The 18,995-nt window shown below is 42.2% G+C and overlaps 1 protein-coding gene across 1 annotated transcript in view; it reads left to right on the forward strand.

Annotated features, from left to right (window-relative positions):
* The window catches only part of JHY (junctional cadherin complex regulator), a 64,313-nt gene that overhangs the window by 23,537 nt on the left and 21,781 nt on the right, over positions 1–18,995 (forward strand). The window contains exon 3 of the mRNA XM_024740842.1: positions 10,020–10,133. Coding sequence (XP_024596610.1) covers positions 10,020–10,133 — 114 coding nt within the window. The remainder of the gene's footprint in view (positions 1–10,019; positions 10,134–18,995) is intronic.

An 18,995-nucleotide genomic window follows, 5' to 3' on the forward strand; every position in this document is an offset into this window, starting at 1 on the left:
CGGGGCACGAACCCGTGTCCCCTGCATCGGCAGGCGGACTCTCAACCGCTGCGCCACCAGGGAAGCCCTACCTTTCTATCTTGATTCTAATGTGACTTTGAAGGCTGATGAAGGCGAGATTTAGTACAGACTCAGAAAGGAGCAGTAAGTGCTTTATACGTGTTATTCTGGTTTTTTCCTTGAAATTTCTTAAAGAAATTACAGATACTTTGCAGTGTGCATATAGAAAGGTTATTCAATTAGCTATGGCCTTCTAAACAATATAAAGTCCTATATAGAATCCACTACCCATTCTGAGCACCAGCACATCTTTGAGACTGTTGCTGGGGTCGCAGGTAACTCAGCCAACAAGCATTTATTGAGCAACAGTGCATGCTGGGTACTCTTCTTAGTGCTAGGGATGTAACAGAAAACAAGACATGCAGAGCCCGGCCTTCAAGGGACTTACATCCAGTCAGGTGACAGGAAACATGTAACAAAATAACTTCAGGAAGGGATAAACATCTCAAAGGATACTGAATCAACTTTCTTTAATAAAGTAATGAGCAGGGTGTAACTGGGATGTTTAGCGAGGTACTTGGGGAAGGGCTCTCTGAGGAGATATCATTCGAGTTGAGACGTGAATGGATGAAAAAGAAAAGACTGTGTAAGCCCTGGGACCCCAGCCTTGGAAGCAGCATTCTCTCCTAGGGGGCAACACAGTATAGTGGGAGAAGAGATGAAACTGAAACAGAACACTGGTTTGGGAGTCAGACTATCATGGGTTAAATGCTGGCTTTTCCGTGTACTAGGTGGTACCACCAACTAGATATTTGAGCAAGTGACTCTTCAAACCTTATCTTCTTCATCTATTGTATGGGGTCCATTTCTGCCTTGGAGGGCTATTGGAAGAGCTTATACAAAGCTCCTGACACGTGGCAGACACTCAGTGAAGGGAAGCTGTTATTACCACTGGTCATTCCTTAAGCCACGAGAAAGGAATCCACCCCGGGAATAGGTTCTCCTAAATAGCTTTTTTTTTTTTTCAGGCTACAGTGTCTCAAAATGAAAGGGACGTGACTGCAGGTAGAATAAGAACAGAGTGTTGTCAAAAGAATAACATCTGTAGGCTCTTGCAGCCCATTCTATGATATGACTCCCAAAAGACTGTACACAACGGGGGTGGACACACCTCACACTCACCATGCTGTCTCCTGAGGGTCCCCAGTCAATCAAACACTGCCCCATGGATTATAGGACCCTACAGTCTTGTACCCAACTTGTTGGCAATATTTCTTTAATAGTTGCCTTTGGTCTCAGTTGTATTTCAAATATTTACACTTGGTGATAAGGAACATATGAATATTTGACACTTTGGTTTTGAAGTGCAATTTCACATCATAACTCTTTCAAATCTATCTTCTCCACTTCCTTCACAAATGTTCTCCTTAGATACAAATCTGATCATATCAATCTCCTGCTTAATGAGAGTCCCTGTTGATTTCAAGATAAAATTCTGACTCTCAGAGTGGTACTCGAGGCCCTTTGTGACCTGGCTCCTTCCTGCCATTTTAGCCTCATCCTTTGTCACTCCTCCGTTGCATCCTATGCTCCAGTCGTACTCCGGGAACTCACAGCTCCCAGAACCCAGTGTTTCCCCTGGGCCTCTGTCCAGGCTGATGGATTACTTTTCCCTGTCTTGTTTGCTTGAGAAAATCTCAGCCTCCTTCTGAGATTCAACTCAAAGTCCCCTATCTTTATGAAGACTCTCTGAGTTCCTCCCTCATCCTTGAACATCCACCGTAGAATCCATAACACCACACCGCACTATTTAGTGTACGTGTCTGTATGTCTTTACATGACTCTGAGCTCCTAAAGGCTCATCTCTGAACTCCGAGAGCCTGGCATACAGTAAGCACTTTCTACATCTTTTATGAAGGAATGTGATTTTTAAATAGTTTTGGGGGGGGGTTCCGAATTTTACCACTTTCAAAATGAAAAAATAAAAACAACTAACGAGCTTGTGCTCTTGACTTAAATAATGGAATTTGGCATTGAAAGACCAGATTTGAGCCCCGTTATTATTAGAGCCAATTATTACCTTTGGTAAATACAAAAAAACCTTGCTGAGCTTTGTTTTTCCCCATCAGAGTGAGGTTACAAGTGTTTGCCTTCTTCTACAGACCCAGGATTATTGAGATGCCCAAATAAGATGCTGTATGTGAACACTTTGCACAGTCATATAGCCCTGTATAAATATGTTATATTTATCATTGAACATTTGATTTGAAATTAGCCTCCTATTGGATAAGATTAATATCGAAGTGATGTGACACTCTCCTTTTCCATGGTTTTAAATTTCATGGTTTGTGAAACTTTTGGTTGTCTATAAAATTAAACTTTACCTTTGTTTAAATTATGATCATCTTTTTCTAATTATGTTTGGTTAGAAACACAGAATTCTTTTTTATAGAATTCCTCTAGTCTGATGGTGTTTTTGAGTCCCGTATCTCATATTATACTCATTAGAAATATGCTTCTACAGAGTAGGTACTCTGGGTATGTTCACTGATTGACCTTTTGTTTTTTATTTTGCCCTGTGCAACCACAACAAGAACACTTACTTATGACGGCGTAATTTAAATTGAACTTTATGGTTTTTCAGTGCAAGAAGTTTCTTAAGGCATCTTTCTTGTATGCACTATTCAGCACTTGTTTATCTGGTCTGTAGACTGACACTTCACTAATTCGACATTACTGAGGAGGGATCCATGGAAAGAAAACTTTCCCCATAACTGAAGCACGCCCTTTCAAAAACCAGAACTTGAACAGAATTAATCATGTCTAAGGATAGGTGTCCAAAATGTGCCTGGAGAACCTGATAATTCTGGGCTGTCTAACCCATAGTGCACTGCTGTGCAGTAAAGTCGAGAGCTATGGTGATGGGAACCATTCTTTGCCTCTTTACCAAATTCCCCCAGATGCTCCGATCCTGTGGTCATTTTATAAACTGCTGTCAGTGTATATGCTCTTCAGGAGCTTCTGGCCAAGTGGGAAGCAGACATGTAAACAGTCAGAACCAAGTGATAACTGCTGTCCTGGATACATGTCTGGCCCCAAAGGAACCCGGAAGAAGAAGTACCCAGGTCTGTCGGGGGAAGTCAGAGAGGGCTTCACGGAAGAGGCGGTCATTGAACTGACTCTTTAGGGAGAAGTAGAAAGTAACAGGTGGAGGTGGACAGCAAAGTTACCACAGGCAGAGAGAGCATATGGGATGGCATGAGGGTGAGAAAGGACACTGTTTAAGTAGAGACCTGTGGGTACAGGAGGAAGCACTTCGGTGCTGGTCATGACCTGGCAGTTGGTCAGTTAATCAAGTAAAGTGGTTAAAGCAGATGTGACAAACGATGACCTTAAGTACTTTACTTTCACTTAAAGTATATAAATACACATTAATTCACCAACCTTTTACTGAGGGGCCGGGCCTTCCTGTCAGTGTATATTCTGTGGACTACAGTTTTGTATTATCTTTCTCACGTCAGTTTGAAAGATCTATGGTGTTCACTTCCGATTTCTTTTTTTTCTTTTTTTTTTTTTTGTGGTACGCGGGCCTCTCACTGTTGTGGCCTCTCCCGTTGCGGAGCACAGGCTCCGGACGCGCAGGCTCATTGGCCACGTCTCATGGGCGCAGCCGCTCCGTGGCATGTGGGATCTTCCAGGACCGGGGCACGAATCCGTGTCCCCTGCATTGGCAGGCAGACCCTCAACCACTGCGCCACCAGGGAAGCCCCTGATTTCTTGAAAGCAACGTAAAAACTTAAAAAGTGTTTAGAAACGAGCTAAGATCATAATCTTTCTAGATTTTTGTGACTGTTCCCCTAGGAACATTCTAAATTATTTAACTTATTTTTTCATGGAAACAACAACTCTCTATTCACACTCAGATATCTCCAGATGATCTAACCTTTAAAAAGAAAGTTCATAATTTTAACAACACGTACAATAGGAATAGACAGCTTTGAGAACACTCATAAAAGACTCTTGGTAACTATATAACTCAACTAGTGGAAACAGACATACCAAGGCATACCACAGAGTAGCTGACCAGCCATGAGCATTTGGCCCACTATCTTAAGAAACGACTGGAGAGTGTTACTTAATCTAGCAAGTTAGTTAAGGAGAACTTCCGTGTTGTGCATGACTAGATCATGAGGGTGGGCGTGTGCGTATTTAGGCTAGAGAAATGGGCATGGGCCTTTCATGTAGGCCCCTGTGTGTCATTTTAAAGCGGGGGCTCTCAGGATGTGGTCCCCGGACCAGCAGCATCAGAACCGCCTGGCAACTCATTAGAAATGAAAATTCTCGGGCCCCAGCCCAGATCTCCTGAGTCAGAAACTCTGGGGTAAGGCCTTCACCTCTGTGTTTCAACAAGCCCTCTAACTGATTCTGATACATGCTCAAGTTTTAGCCTACTGTGCTGGAGAGTTAGGCCTTTCCTCTACATGACATGGAATCACGGAAGCATTTTAGTAACGGAGCAGTTTGAATCCTGTGACCAACCAGAGGTCACACCTACAATATTCTGAGTTGTGTTAACGGGAAGTTCAGACACATTCCTAAAAATCTCTTTCGCGTTCTTGAAAACGGCTGATTGCTTCGTTCATTTGCATAGAATTATTAAGAGCTTATTATGTGTCAGGCATTGTCCTAAGTACTTGGAATACATCCGTGAACAAAGCAGACAAAAATCCCAGCCTTCGTGGGGCTAACTTTCTATTAGGAGGAGACAGACAATAGACAAAACAGATCATCAGCGTACTAGTAGGTGATGTAATGGTGAGGAGAGAAATGAAGCACAGCAGAGGGAGAGGGGATGCTGGGAGCGGGGTTACAACTGTAAATAGATCACAGAGGAGGTGGGAGAAACCGCCAGGCAAATGTTTGAAGAAAGGGCTTCCTTGGAAAAGGGAACAGCAAATTCCGAGGGCTGAAGTGCTGAAGGGCCATTGGGCCTGGGGCCGAACCAGCGAGGGAAAGAACAGAGATGGGATCCTAGCTTCCACCTTGTTTTGCTGACAGCCTCCAGGCTTTAATATAAACCACAGATCTAGCCAGATAAACGCTAGATTAGATGTGTTCTGATGTAAACGGAGCGTCCAGTGAGCAATGTAGATTGATCTTCTCACTCAGTAACATTTATTGAGCACATATGCGCCAGGCACATCCAGAACCACCACATAGCTCATGGGAGTAGCGCCTCTGGAGCCGAACAGTGCAGCACGGAGTCCCTACTTTTCCTGCCCTCATGGGACTTAACATCTAGAGGCGAGACAAACATAATGACCAGGGTGAAACTTGTCACGCAAGGGAAAGGACAGAGCACTAAGGCCATGAGCTCAGATGCATCTGTTACAACCTCCTCCAGGGTATCAGGGAAGGCTAACTATATTTCAGCCAAGGCTAGAACAGCGAATGGGATTGGTCAGAATAAGTGAGGTAAAGGGGACCTTCCAGTCAAAGAATGGCCCTGTGTGTGGACCCAAGGCATGTGGCCCAACGGCAGACCTGAAAAAGTACAGTCTAAAGAGAGCAGGGAGGGGAGGCTGAAGAGTAGAGGATGTAGGGCCTTATAAACCTTAAAAGGGAAGGGCAATGTAAAAGCATCAAAGGATTTTAAAGTAGGGGACTGGCATAATTAGTTTGGGGTTGTTAAAAGCTCAAGTATCTTATCTGGAAAATGAATGTAAAAATACTATATCCAGAGGTGTCAGTGTTGTCAATTTCTTCCTGAGCCCATATGCGCTAAATACTGATACATTACGAAGTGTTCTACAGGATGGAGAAGGTGGCCAGGCAGAGCCAAAACATTTCAGGTTTCAGGTGTCTTGTCTCTAAATAGCTGAATAATTAATACAAATCCCCAGATAATTCAAACAGCTGTACTAAATCCCCGTGTTGGAGCCTGACCGTGGCAGGCTCTCTGTGTTGCCGTGCCTCCACCTCTTCTGCTGGCCGTTTGTCAATACAGGGGGCAGTACCATTGATCTTAGCAGGTGCAGACTGACACAGAGCAAAGTGTATTAGAAATAGCACAGTTAAAACTGCAGATCACTCATTAGCCAAGTTAACAAAGAAACATCAACTGAGTCCGCTGATTACGCCCCAAAGAGAGGGATTCGGTAACAGCTGTGTTGGAATGATGGCAAGCAAATACCACATTTAGAAAATTAGGACTCTCTGGCCTATTTTAACTGGGATATACGCTCGTTGTTAACACCATCAAGGAATGAGAACAAGGAACCTAATAAATTAATGCGAGACTCCCCAGGACATCTAAACACAAGGTTATTAACAGAAAACAGTAGAGAGGAAAAAAGGACCCGAACCTCCTGCGACTGCAGGACCACACAGTGATATTCTATTTAAACATGTTTCAGTGTGTGTCTCTGCGGACACACAGTGACTCACATACAGCTCTTGGAAAAGCATCAACGTTTTCTGTGGCGCTGATTCTCCAAGCACCTGATGAGTTTCTTTGAGAGAGAAGTAGCTGCCCAATGTAGCTCAGCTGTACTCAATCTGAGTTGCTCTCCTACATATGAACCCTCACTTCAAAGCCAGGGACATAATGTACAATTTTTTAATGGCTCTAGACCCAGGCACTCAGGCGCTCCGCTCTGCGCCTTACCTCAGTGTAAACACCTAATCAAGATTGCCTGCGCTCCGACAATAGCAGCAAATGCAATTCGAGAACCACAAGCCTTTGAAGTCCTCCCAGCAAAGGCCGGTTTTCTAGTCTGGGATAATGACATGCCGTGATTGCTGTCTTTGTTGTATCTTTTCAGTGGAGAAGCAATTATGGCCCCAATTTAACAGAATAGACATTACACAGCTTATGCTGCTCAAAATCAATTTCATTTGATCATTTTCTCGATTTGATTGGTATTAATACAATGGTTCACCAAGGAAAAAAAAGAAATAGCTAGCAGAGGTTGTGTCCCATTCCACTTTCAGAGAGATAATGTAGAAGTATGTTTTACTCACTCAGAGACTCGGTGGAGTGACTCAGACACCAAGTTCTACCAAAACAGCCTGTGGATGGAAATATTATACATCCTATGTTCTCTGGGGAAGGAAGCGTAGGACAATGTATTTTTCATTTGTAAAATTTTTATCAGAGCTCCATAAGGGATCCCATCGTTGTTAATCAAACAATGAATATCACCAGTGAAAAACCAAATTAACTAAGTCCCCTTTACAAAAGCCGGAATCACACCCCCTAGTGGCAGATCTAGGAATAAAGCTTGGACAAGCTCCAGCTTGTCCAAGACATTGCGTGTTTGACGTTTAAAAAAGGGGGATGTCCTCGCCTGCTTAGGCAGCCTATTTAGATTTCTTTTCCTGCCCCGACCTTCATTTCTCCTCCAGGATGGAGGTGATTTTTCTTTTAAATGAGTTGTGTATCTGTTTAACGTCATGGCAGTAAGGGACCGAAGCCTTTGAGCAAATGATGACAGAAGCTGTGAAATCGAATACTTTTACCGTCATCCCATGTTTCTGGAACCAGTGAGGGACTGAGAGATGGAAACACGAGAAGCGGTTCCTGACCTTGGGCATTTATAGCATTTACAACTCCAAACTTTCCATCTCAGCACAAGTTAAACTGTTGCATGGTATTGTGAAGTTTTCCATTTGCAGAGTAGGTAATCACTCAAAATCTGTTCATTACTTCCGCCTGTCATTTAAAAATCGCCATGATCCAACAGTACATTTTGTACCTTGTATTAGCGGTGAGAATTCAAACATGGAAAAAGTTATATTTTCATTTTTTCCCATTTTCAGATCCTTTAAGTACTGAAACTTTCACACTATTTCCCTTATTTGTATATATTAGTAGGGCAATTGTGATAGGGAGGCATTCAGGGAGAGAGGGGGTTACACCCAAAACAAAAGGAACAAATTGTCTTTCTTGTGTCAGAGAAGCCACCTTGAGTGGTGAGGAATGAGGTTATCTTCACTGTCAACTGCCTGCTTACCAGTTAATATTTAACAAGTATTTTTGCCTCTTTCTGCATTGAATACTAGTCTGCATAAAAAGTCAGCAGCAGAGGGAGAATTTAAACCCAGCCATAACAGATTCTAAATCCCATGCTCTTTCCAGCGTTCCACCTTGCTACTTCTCACACCACACAGCCCACCAGGGGAAGTTTAACAAAACAAGTATCAAATCCTGAATCTAAATTTTAAAATTAAGGACATCAGTTTAGAAATGGGGAGACCAGCATTTGCAGGTGACAAAGCAGGGTGGTCACAGGACCCCATATGAATAATCTTTCCCAGGAGGAATGACAAAGACATCTTGAGAAGTCTTCTATATAAGAGAAGGCTTGGGGAAGGCATCTTAGGTTCTACCAGTTTAGGGCTGTTTTCCGACAGAGGGATTGACTTATTCTACGTTATTTCAAAGGGCAGAGGGATAGAAATTACAGACAGACCTATCACTGCTCTTATAAGGAAGAGCCTTATAGCATTTAGGTTTCTGGAGGATGGAAAATAATGTTTATCACTGATACAACAGAGATTCAAAGGTCTAACATTTTACTCCAGGGAGTGTTTGAAAGGACCAGGTCTCCCACAGAAAGGAACTGTTCACAAGCCACCTTGTTCCTTCTTTCTCTGTCAAGATCTTTAAACCTATGCGAATAGTGACAAGCAGATAACTCCTGCCTGGAGAAGGGGCAAGTGATTAGGCAGTGAGGGGAGGAACGTCTACCAGGTGTACTGGATAGACGTTGTTGATAGAGCGTGTACTGGATAATTACCGCCAGAATCTTTGCCAACATTACTATGGCAGAACTTTAAGTTTGCTTTCTGAAATGCTACCTGGTGGCTAGAATTCCGTATAGCACAGAAGACAATCTAATTCCTTGACTTAAAACAGGTAGCTAATGAGAGCCTCCATAATTTGGGGACCTAAATCCATCAATAATTCGGGGACCTAAATCCATCAATAATTTGGGGACTTAAATCCATCAATAATTTGGGGACCGAAATCCATCAATAATTTGGGGACCGAAATCCCACACAGCTGCCTTCATCACTGGCTCCCAAACCTGTCTTCAGGTTAGACCCACCTGGGGAGCTTTTAAAGTACGAGTCTTATATCTGGGGACACCCCCAGAGCTTCTGATTTAATTGATCTGGGATGGGACCAGAACATTAACTTTTAAAAGCTTCCTAGGTTATTCTAATATCTTTCTAAAGTTGAGCACCACTAACCTACATCCTTCCAATTTATGGGGTGTCAAAACTACAAAGTCTGCAAGTCAAAGATGATATTTCCAATAAGTGAGTTAATTTAGCAAAATCGCTAAATGTACAGTCTCTGGAGTTAGACTGCCTGGCTCCTCTGCTTACTAGCTGTTGATTCTGGGCAAGTTACTTAACCTCTCTGTTCCTCAGTTTTGTCATTTGCAAAAAGGGGATAATAAAAGGTACATACCTGGTAAGACTGTTGTGAGAATTAACTAATGTATACGAAGTGCTTAGGTTAGGACAGCTATCATGAGCATTCGATGTATATTAGTTATTTTTGTTGTTCTTATCATCATCTTGGGGTATAGTGTTATTTCATAATTTGTTTGGTATACTTAAACATTAGTTGCAGCGTCCGGCTCAGATAACTGTTCGAAAATCAGGTCCCCTGAGTATGTATTGAGCATTTAAAGTATTGGGTTGGCCAAAAAATTCATTCGGGTTTTTCCCATAATCTTACGGAACGAATTTTTTGGCCAACCCAATAATTAGTAGTTTGACCTCAAAACACAAATTCTCACATCATCCCTGCAAGAGAAAACATTGTTTATTCCCATTTTCCTTGGGAATAATCCAGATACCTAAGGACTGAGATGAATCCTTGAAATGAACTATAAATAAAACGTAACCCTGCAGGACCTCTTTCTAGAGTACAGACTCGCGCCCCATGGCCATAAGACTAAAATGAATCCAGTTAACGTGCTGTATATGTTTTACCCCCTTAGATCTCCTACCCCGTCAGAGTAACTGACAAGACGTCTATTCAGAACACCAGAGAGACTGGAAATGTCACTATCGACCCTGAAGACAAATGGCATCAGAAAGCCCAACAGCTAAAGGTCACCTGCTAGATTGAATTTTAAGTGTGTTTCAAGGGTTACTGCTGGATCTAAGTGATGTTTGTGACTGAGATCTTATCACTTAAGGGTTTATTCTTATGCCTGAGAATAGCTACCCACCTTCTGATGGGTAAGACTGCCTTCTGCCCAGATGGGTCATTACTTGCTCAGCTAGCCAACCCTACCCACTTTCCCAGCGTTCTATTTCCTAGAGAAAAATCATCATATCACTCTTCAAACATTCAGAGGAATGGCATGGAGAAAATACAGGCAGGAAAAAAAAATCACAGTTCCAAAATACTGTCCAATACTGTGCTGCTCCCAAGTCTGTCTCCTTTAGGAGTTATCAGTCATATAGTATCCCTAGGTGATGGGCGATATGGTCCCTAAAAATGGGTGGGAATCCCTAGAGCCTCACTGAGCCCTCATTTGCAGAACATAAACGCCTACTACCTAGTAATTTAGCGTGATGACATCCCTTTTTTTGGCCATGGATTTACTACTTTGAAATCACAATATGGTTTCAGGGAAGATTTTTATGAAACCGTCCCCACTGATTGTTTTTCTAGAAGAATCAAGAAAAGTTCTAGCAGCTGATGTCTTCTTAATCCAGTGTATAGTATTACATGGGGCAGTTGCTCTTGTACCGGGTTTTATACCTGCTTCATAAGGGATAAAGCCCTTTGAAATCACCCAGCCTGTAGGGCCTGTTGACGTCATTAGTTAAAACTATGAACAGTGGAAAAGTAATAATAAGAAGAATAAAATTCATTCCAGTTTCAGAAAAGTTAGAAAAGAGGGACAGCTCAAATCATCTTTTTGCCTCTGCAGTAGCCTCCAGGCTACTCTTAGAGTTGCCAAAAAAAAAAAAGAAAGAAAGAAAGAAAGAAAGAAATGAAAACAGCCATTCACCTGAAGCTTCCTGAAAGCTGATGTCAGGGAGGCCACACCCAGAAGTTGGGAGGATGGGGACAAATGTCTCCTAGAAGTGGACCCAGAGGACAGGGTCTCCTACCAGACCTGATGGAGAGCCTAGGCAGCTCGGCCAACAGGATCGAGGGGACAAAGGAAACGCCTTAAGGCTTGTTACGTGTTGTGGGTAAAGGACTGGGTCAGAAGACAGGGAGCTCTGGGCCCTGACCTGCCATTTACTCAATGCATGACTTGGGCAAATCTCAGCTTCCCCCGAGCCTTAAGTTTCTTTTTTCTTAAACGAAGCATTGGCTGAAATGAACTACAAGGTCCATCCCAGCTGCAAAATGCTATAAATCTCTGATCGTTTATCTCTAGTTACTTAAATTACTATAGGAAACACAGTTGAAGCATGTAGGATTCTTGCAAACTCTAGCTTTCACACTTGTCACTAGGAGTCTCGGCCAATGATAAAATAATCAAGGTAAAATCACGGTGCTTAACGCATGGCATGGCCCTAGGCAGAGACAGTAAAAAACTTCGTACAGAGGAAAATCAGAAGAAAGCAAAAAGGATACTGTTTCATCTCTGAGGGTACAAGACTCATCTGTTTCTAACCCACTCCTGAGGAAAGGCAATAAGGAGCAAAGCATCTTAAGATTGTCGCATCTAAATGACAGCAAGACCGAGCAGCCCAAGGGATGTTTCCCTTTCTTTTTTCGGAAAGGATTTGTTAGGTGTTCGCTGCGCGTCCTGCATGCTGGCGGGGCACTCAGTATACAAACCTCCAGGCTGACTTTTTTTCTCCTCTTCAACTACCCAGCTCAGATGGCTTCTCTGTGGTCCCCCTCCTGCCTCTCCCACCCCTGTCCTGGTGTGCCTGTGGCTGGGACCACTCCACCAGGGTTTAATCCTATTCGGCCACTGTCTCATTAGCTGTTGCCTGTGTTTCTTTTGTACCAACTACATGATAAGCTCCTTGAACCTTAGCATTGTATTCCTCTCCACCTCCTAGCACATTGCTTCACCCAAAGCTGATCTCAATATTTAATGGTTGATTAAAAAACCATTTAAAGGTCATTTAGTGAATCTCAAGTGAAAATGGGCCTCATTTGAAATCTTTTTCTTGAAAGATGATTTTCAAAGAATCTGCATATCCCTCAGTAAACTTACTCTAACAATGAGTAACTCACTACTAAGAAATACCTTTACGTGAAATCAAAATAATTCAGACGACAAATATTTATTGAGTACCTACTATATTCCAACCACTAGCTTTTAGGTGACTAGCCCAAAAGACATGTTTTTTTTTTAAAAAACTCTTCAGAAAAGTAAATAAAACTTGACAAAAGATCCTTTTTTTAAAAAAAAAATGATTCCTACCCTCAAGGAGCTTAAAACTTTTGGTAGTGGGAAAGCAGTTATGTAATCATTATAATGCAGTGATATAAAAGTAGGTATAATTTAATTCTTTCTTTTAGTGTAACTAAAAGAGCACCTAATTCTGCTCTAAAAAGACAGGAAAAGCTTCCTGAAAAGAGAGAGCACCTGAGCTGCCCCTAGAAGGATGAGTCAAAATATGCCAAGCAGACGAATGGGAGCAGAGGTGTAAAAATGCAGGGCAATCTAGCCTGTCCTGAGTATTACCTGGAGTTCAGTAGCTAAAGGGCAAAGCATGAGGGACACAGGGCTGGGCAGGTCAGCGAGGAGCCATGAAAGGCTTTTTATGCCAATCAAAAGATTTTCAATTTTATCCTACGGAGAGCAGGAAGCCATTGGCAAATTGTAAGCAGGTTAATGACATCATTGGGCTTGCATGTTAACAAACTGCCAAGGTCTGAAGAATAGACTGGAAGAGAATAATAAGATTGCAGAGACAGCGAAACCAGTCAGGCGACTTCTGCTGTAATTTCTGCAAGAGATGATGAGAGAACTGGAAAGGTGGCAGCATTTGCTCTGTTTGCCCCACACTCTACATGCCATCAGTTCGCTTTGCCGGACAGTGGGTATATCTTTTTCCACTGGCTGGACTGAACTCCTGGCAGGTTAGGACAGCACCTGATCCCCCTCAGCCCCTGCCTTGAGGTGGTCAGGAAGTGGAATGAACAAACTTAGCAATTGCTTAAATACAAGGTGAATGTGGGAGAGAGAAAGAGAACAGTTTCTGAGTGTCTGATTAGTGGCACCAACACCACTGAGCAAGAAAAGGAGGGCTTTGGTTCTGGGAATGAAAGAGGGGTGCGTGAGGCCAGCAGTGGGCCTGACGTTGAGTTAGGAGGTGACTGTAGGGAGGAGGACCTAGAACTCAGGAGAGACATCTGAGTTAACCTGTATACATTTGCATCATAAGAATTCCCTGGTGGGTTGCAGCCATGGGAATTGCTGAGCTGCCCCAGGAATTGTAGGTAGTGGGAGAAGAAAGGAAGGTCAAGAACAGGGCCCTGGAGAAATTGGTAAGAATATTTTAAGGGAGAGCAGAGGTAGAGAAGGTAAAAGATTACAAAGGGATTGCCAGAGAGGCAGAAAGCTGGCCAGGATAAAACAGTGTCATGGAACCTGAGACATGAAAACTTCAAGGAAGGGAAATCAGTGAACAGGGTTCAACTCTGCAGAGAAGACAAGTAAAAAGGTGCCACGAAAAGGGAGTGATGTATGCAACTCATATATGCAAGTTTCAAATGATTCAGACAAACTAAGTAATGATGATACAAACAATAATACTATAAATGACAGAATGTAGATTTGTTTGTCTACAAATGGAGAGTGGGAGATCTACAGAAAGAGAGAGAATGAAGAAATGCGGCTAAATGTTAAAAAGTGGTGGATCAGTGAGGATATTTGGGGGTTCTCTGTGCTATTCTTGCCATTTTTCTGTAAGTTTGAAATAATTGTGTAAGTTTGAAAAAACAGATAGTTAAAGAAGATGGTACCATAGGATTTAGCACTAAAAGGTCATTGGTGGCCTGAGCAAAGCAGTTTCAGTGAGAATAAGGGCTCTCCCGCAGGATACAGAGGTCAGAATGAGAGCTGGAGAAATGAAGACCAGCCTACATTTTAAGATGCCTGGCTGTGGATTAAGAGATGAGGTTTAACCAGAGAATGAGATCAAGTAAGGGATTGTTTCTTTTTTTTTTTTAATAGAAGAGGTTTAAATACATTTATATGCTGAAAGGATCAGAAACTGGAGATAGAGGACAAGAAAAGACAGGGTGATATGCTGGAAACAAGGTCCCTGGACCATTTAAGCCTGTGTGTTTTCACTTTAAAAATACTGAGAGTTCAGAGCTCCCACCGCAGGAGCTTCAGCCCAACCCTGGGTTCATGAACCAAGATCCCACGAGCCGCTTGGGGCAGCCAAAAAAAATAAAATAAAAAAGTAAAAAATAAAATTAGGAAACTAACAGATATGTTAGGAAGAATATAAAAATAAAGATGAATCAATGACCGGAAGGTACAACAATATCACAATAGTAAAAAAAGAAGAGGAAAAAAAAAAAAAAAAAGGGGGGGGGGGGGAGGACAGGGAACTAAGATCCCACATGCTGCCCAGCACAGTCAAAAAAAAAAAAAAAAAAAAAGGGTGGGGGGGGAAGGCCCTGGCTGTGGAGGGTGGGGCCTAAGAAAGGGTGAGGTTTGGGCAGTGGGTGGGGCAAAATGCTCAGGACCCACAGGGCTGAAAAAGGCCCTGGGGGCTGTGGAGGGTGTGGCTTAGGCTCAAGGAACAGAAGGGGCCCAGGGTGCCCTCCACCCCTGGTCTCAGAGGGCAGGGGACCTCACCTGGGAGCCTAGCAGGCTTCCTGGGCTTGAATGGGCAGGGCAAACGCCCTCCTCTCCTCTCCTGCTCCTCCGTCTGGGAGGGCCCCTCCTGCCTGCCTCTCCTGATCTCCCTGTCCTCCCTCCTATGCCCCCAAGGAGCTATGCAGCCTGGAGAGGGCTTTGGAGGGCAGGGGATCAGCCTGGGAGTTCAGGAGGCTCCCCAGGCCCGAGTGGGCAGGGCAATTGCCCTCTGCTTCTCTCCTGCTCCGCTCCTCCCGGAGGGTCCCTCCCACCTGCCCCTCCTGATCTCCCAGGCCTCCCTCATATGAACCACTGAACTAACAGAGAACCTTAGACCCCAGGGAATATTCATCATCGGAGTGAGGTCTGACGGAGTTCCTCATCTCAGCACCAAGACTCAGCTCTACCCAATAGCCTACAAACCCCCGTGTTGGAAGCCTCAGGCTAAACAACCAGTAAGATAGGAACACAATCACACTTACTAAAAAAAAAAAAAATGAGACGGCAAAAAAATATGTCACAGATGAAGGAGCAAGGTAAAAACCTACAAGACCAAATAAATGAAGAGGAAATAGGCAATCTACCTGAAAAAGAATTCAGAGTAATGATAGTAAAGACGATCCAGAATCTCAGAAACAGAATGGAGGCACAGACTGAGAAAATACAAGAAATGTTTAACAAAGATCTTAGAAGAATTAAAGAACAAACAACAGATATGAACAACATAATAACTGAAATGAAAAATACACTAGAAGGAATCAATAACAGAATAACTGAGGCAGAAGAACAAATAAATGAGCTGGAAGACAAAATGGTGGAAATAACTGCCAAGGAGCAGAATAAAGAAAAAAGAATGAAAAGAGCTGAAGACATTCTCAGAGACCTCTGGGACAACACTAAATGCACCAACATTCAAATTATAGGGGTCCCAGAAGAAGAAGAGAAAAAGAAAGGGTCTGAGAAAATATTTGAAAAGATTATAGTTGAAAACTTCCCTAACATGGGAAAGGAAATAGTCACCCAAGTCTAGGAAGCATAGAGAGTCCCATATAGGATAAACCCTAGGAAAAACACACCAAGACACATATTAATCAAACGAACAAAAATTAAATTCAAAGAAAAAAATATTAAAAGCAGCAAGGGAAAACCAAAAAATAACATACAAAGGAATCCCCATAAGGTTATCATCTGATTCAGTGGAAACTCTGCAGGCCAGAAGGGAGTGGCAGGACATACTTAAAGTGATGAAAGAAAAAAACCTACAACCAAAATTACTCTACCAAGCAAGGATCTCATTCAGATTCAATGGAGAAGTCAAAAGCTTTTCAGAGAAGCAAAAGCTAAGAGAATTCAGCACCACAAAAACACCTTTACAACAAATGCTAAAGAAACTGCTCTAAGCAGGAAACACAAGAGAAGAAAAAGACCCACCAAAAAAACCCCAAAACAATTAAGAAAATGTTAATAGGAACATACGTATCAATAATAATCTTGAATGTAAATGGATTAAATGCCCCAACCAAAAGACACAGACTGGCTGAATGGATACAAAAACAAGACCATATTATGCTGTCTTCAAGAGACCCATTTCAGACCTAGGGACACATACAGACTGAAAGTGAAGGGATGGAAAAAGATATTCCATGCAAATGGAAATCAAAAGAAAGCTGGAATAGCATTACTCATATCAGATAAAATAGACTTTAACATAAAGACTGTTACAAGAGATAAGGAGGGACACTACATAGTAATCAAAGGGTCAATCCAAGAAGAAGATATAACAACTATAAATGTTTATGCACCTATATACTAACAACCATGAAAGGAGAAATCGACAATAACACAATAATAGTAGGGGACTTTAACACCCCACTTACACCAATGGACAGATCATCCAAACAGAAAATAAATAAGGAAGCACAACTTTAAATGACACAATAGACCAGATATATCTAATTGATATTTATAGAACATTCCACCCAAAAGTGGCAGAATACACTTTCTTCTCAAGTGCACATGGAACATTCTCCAGGACAGATCACATCTTGGGTCACAAATCAAGCCTCAGAAAATTTAAGAAAACTGAAATTGTATCAAGCATCTTTTCTGACCACAACAACACTATGAGATTGGAAATCAATTACAGGAAAAAAAAACTGTAAAAAACACAAATACATGGAAGCTAAACAGTGTGCTACTAAATAACCAAGAGATCACTGAAGAAATCAAAGAAGAAATTTAAAAATACATAGAAACAAATGACAATGAAAACACGATGACCCAAAACCTATGGGACGCAGCAAAAGCAGTTCTAAGAGGGAAGTTTATAGCAATACAATCTCACCTCAAGAAACAAGAAAATTCTCAAATAAACAATCTAACCCTACACTTAAAACAATAGAGAAAGAAGAACAAAGAAAACCCATACTACAAACAACTATATGCCAATAAAATGGACAACCTGGAAGAAATGGAAAAATTCTTGGAAGGGTACAATTTTCCAAGACTGAACTAGGAAGAATTAAAAAATATAAACAGACCTATCACAAAATGAAATTGAAACTGTTATTAAAAATCTTCCAGGGCTTCCCTGGTGGCACAGTGGTTGAGAGTCCGCCTGCCGATGCAGGGGACACGGGTTCATGCCCCGGTCCGGGAAGATCCCACATGCCGCGGAGCGGCTGGGCCCGTAAGCCAGGGCCACTGGGCCTGCGCATCTGGAGCCTGTGCTCCGCAACGGGAGAGGCCACAACAGTGAGAAGCCCGCGTACCGGTAAAAAAAAAAAAAAAGTCCACTCTCACCACTCTTATTCAACATAGTTTTGGAAGTCCTAGCCACGGCAATCAGAGAAGAAAAATAAATAAAAGGAATACAAATTGGAAAAGAAGAAGTAAAACTGTCACTGTTTACTGATGACATGATACTATACACAGAGAATCCTAAAGATGCCACCAGAAAACTACTAGAACTAATCAATGAATTTGGTAAGGTTGCAGGATACAAAATTAACGCACAGAAGTCTCTGGCGTTCCCATATACCAACAACAAAAAATCAGAAAGAGAAATTAAGGAAACACTCCCATTTACCATTGTAACAAAAAGAATAAAATACCTAGGAATAAACCTGCCTAAGGAGGTGAAAGACTTGTACTCAGAAAACTATAAAACACTAATGGAAGAAATCAAAGACGACATAAACAGGTGGAGAAATATACCATGTTCTTGGATTGCAAGAATCAATATCGTGAAGATGACTATACTACCCAAAGCAATCTATAGATTTAATGCAATCCCTAACAAACTACCAATGGCATTCTTCACAGAATTAGAACAAAAAATTTTACAATTCGTATGGAAACACAAAAGACCCCAAATAGCCAAAGCAATCTTGAGAAAGAAAAATGGAGCTGGAGGAGTCAGGCTCCCTGACTTCAAACTATACCACAAAGCTACAGTAATCAAGACAGTATGGTACTGGCACAAAAACAGAAATACAGATCAATGGAACAGGATAGAAAGCCCAGAGATAAACCCACACACATATGGTCACCTAATTTACGGCAAAGGAGGCAATAACGTACAATGGAGAAAAGAAAGCCTCTTCAATAAGCAGTGCTGGGAAAACTGGACAGCTACAAGTAAAAGAATGAAATTAGAACACTACCTAACACCATACACAAAAATAAACTACAAATGGAGGAAAACATAGGAAAAACACTCTTACATAAACCACAGCAAGATCTTTTTTTGACCCACCTCCTCGAGTAACGGAAATAAAAACAAAAATAAACAAATAGGACTTAATTAAACTTTTGCACAGCAAAGGAAACCATAAACGGGACAAAAAGACAACCCTCAGAATGGGAGAAAATATTTGCAAATGAAACAACAGACAAAGGATTAATCTCCAAAAAATACAAACAGCTCATGGAGCTCAATATTAAAAAAACAAACAATCCAGTTAAAAATTGGGCAGAAGGGCTTCCCTGGTGGCGCAGTGGTTAAGAATCTGCCTGCCAATGCAGGGGACATGGGTTCGAGCCCTGGTCTGGGAAGATCCCACATGCCACGGAGCAACTGGGCCCGTGAGCCACAACTACAGAGCCTGTGCGTCTGTAGCCTGTGCTCTGCAACGAGAGGCCGCGACAGTGAGCGCCCCATGCACTGCGATG

This window comes from Neophocaena asiaeorientalis, unplaced genomic scaffold (assembly GCF_003031525.2).
Source record: "Neophocaena asiaeorientalis asiaeorientalis breed wild unplaced genomic scaffold, Neophocaena_asiaeorientalis_V1.1 scaffold308, whole genome shotgun sequence".
Taxonomy (NCBI): Eukaryota; Metazoa; Chordata; class Mammalia; order Artiodactyla; family Phocoenidae; genus Neophocaena; species Neophocaena asiaeorientalis.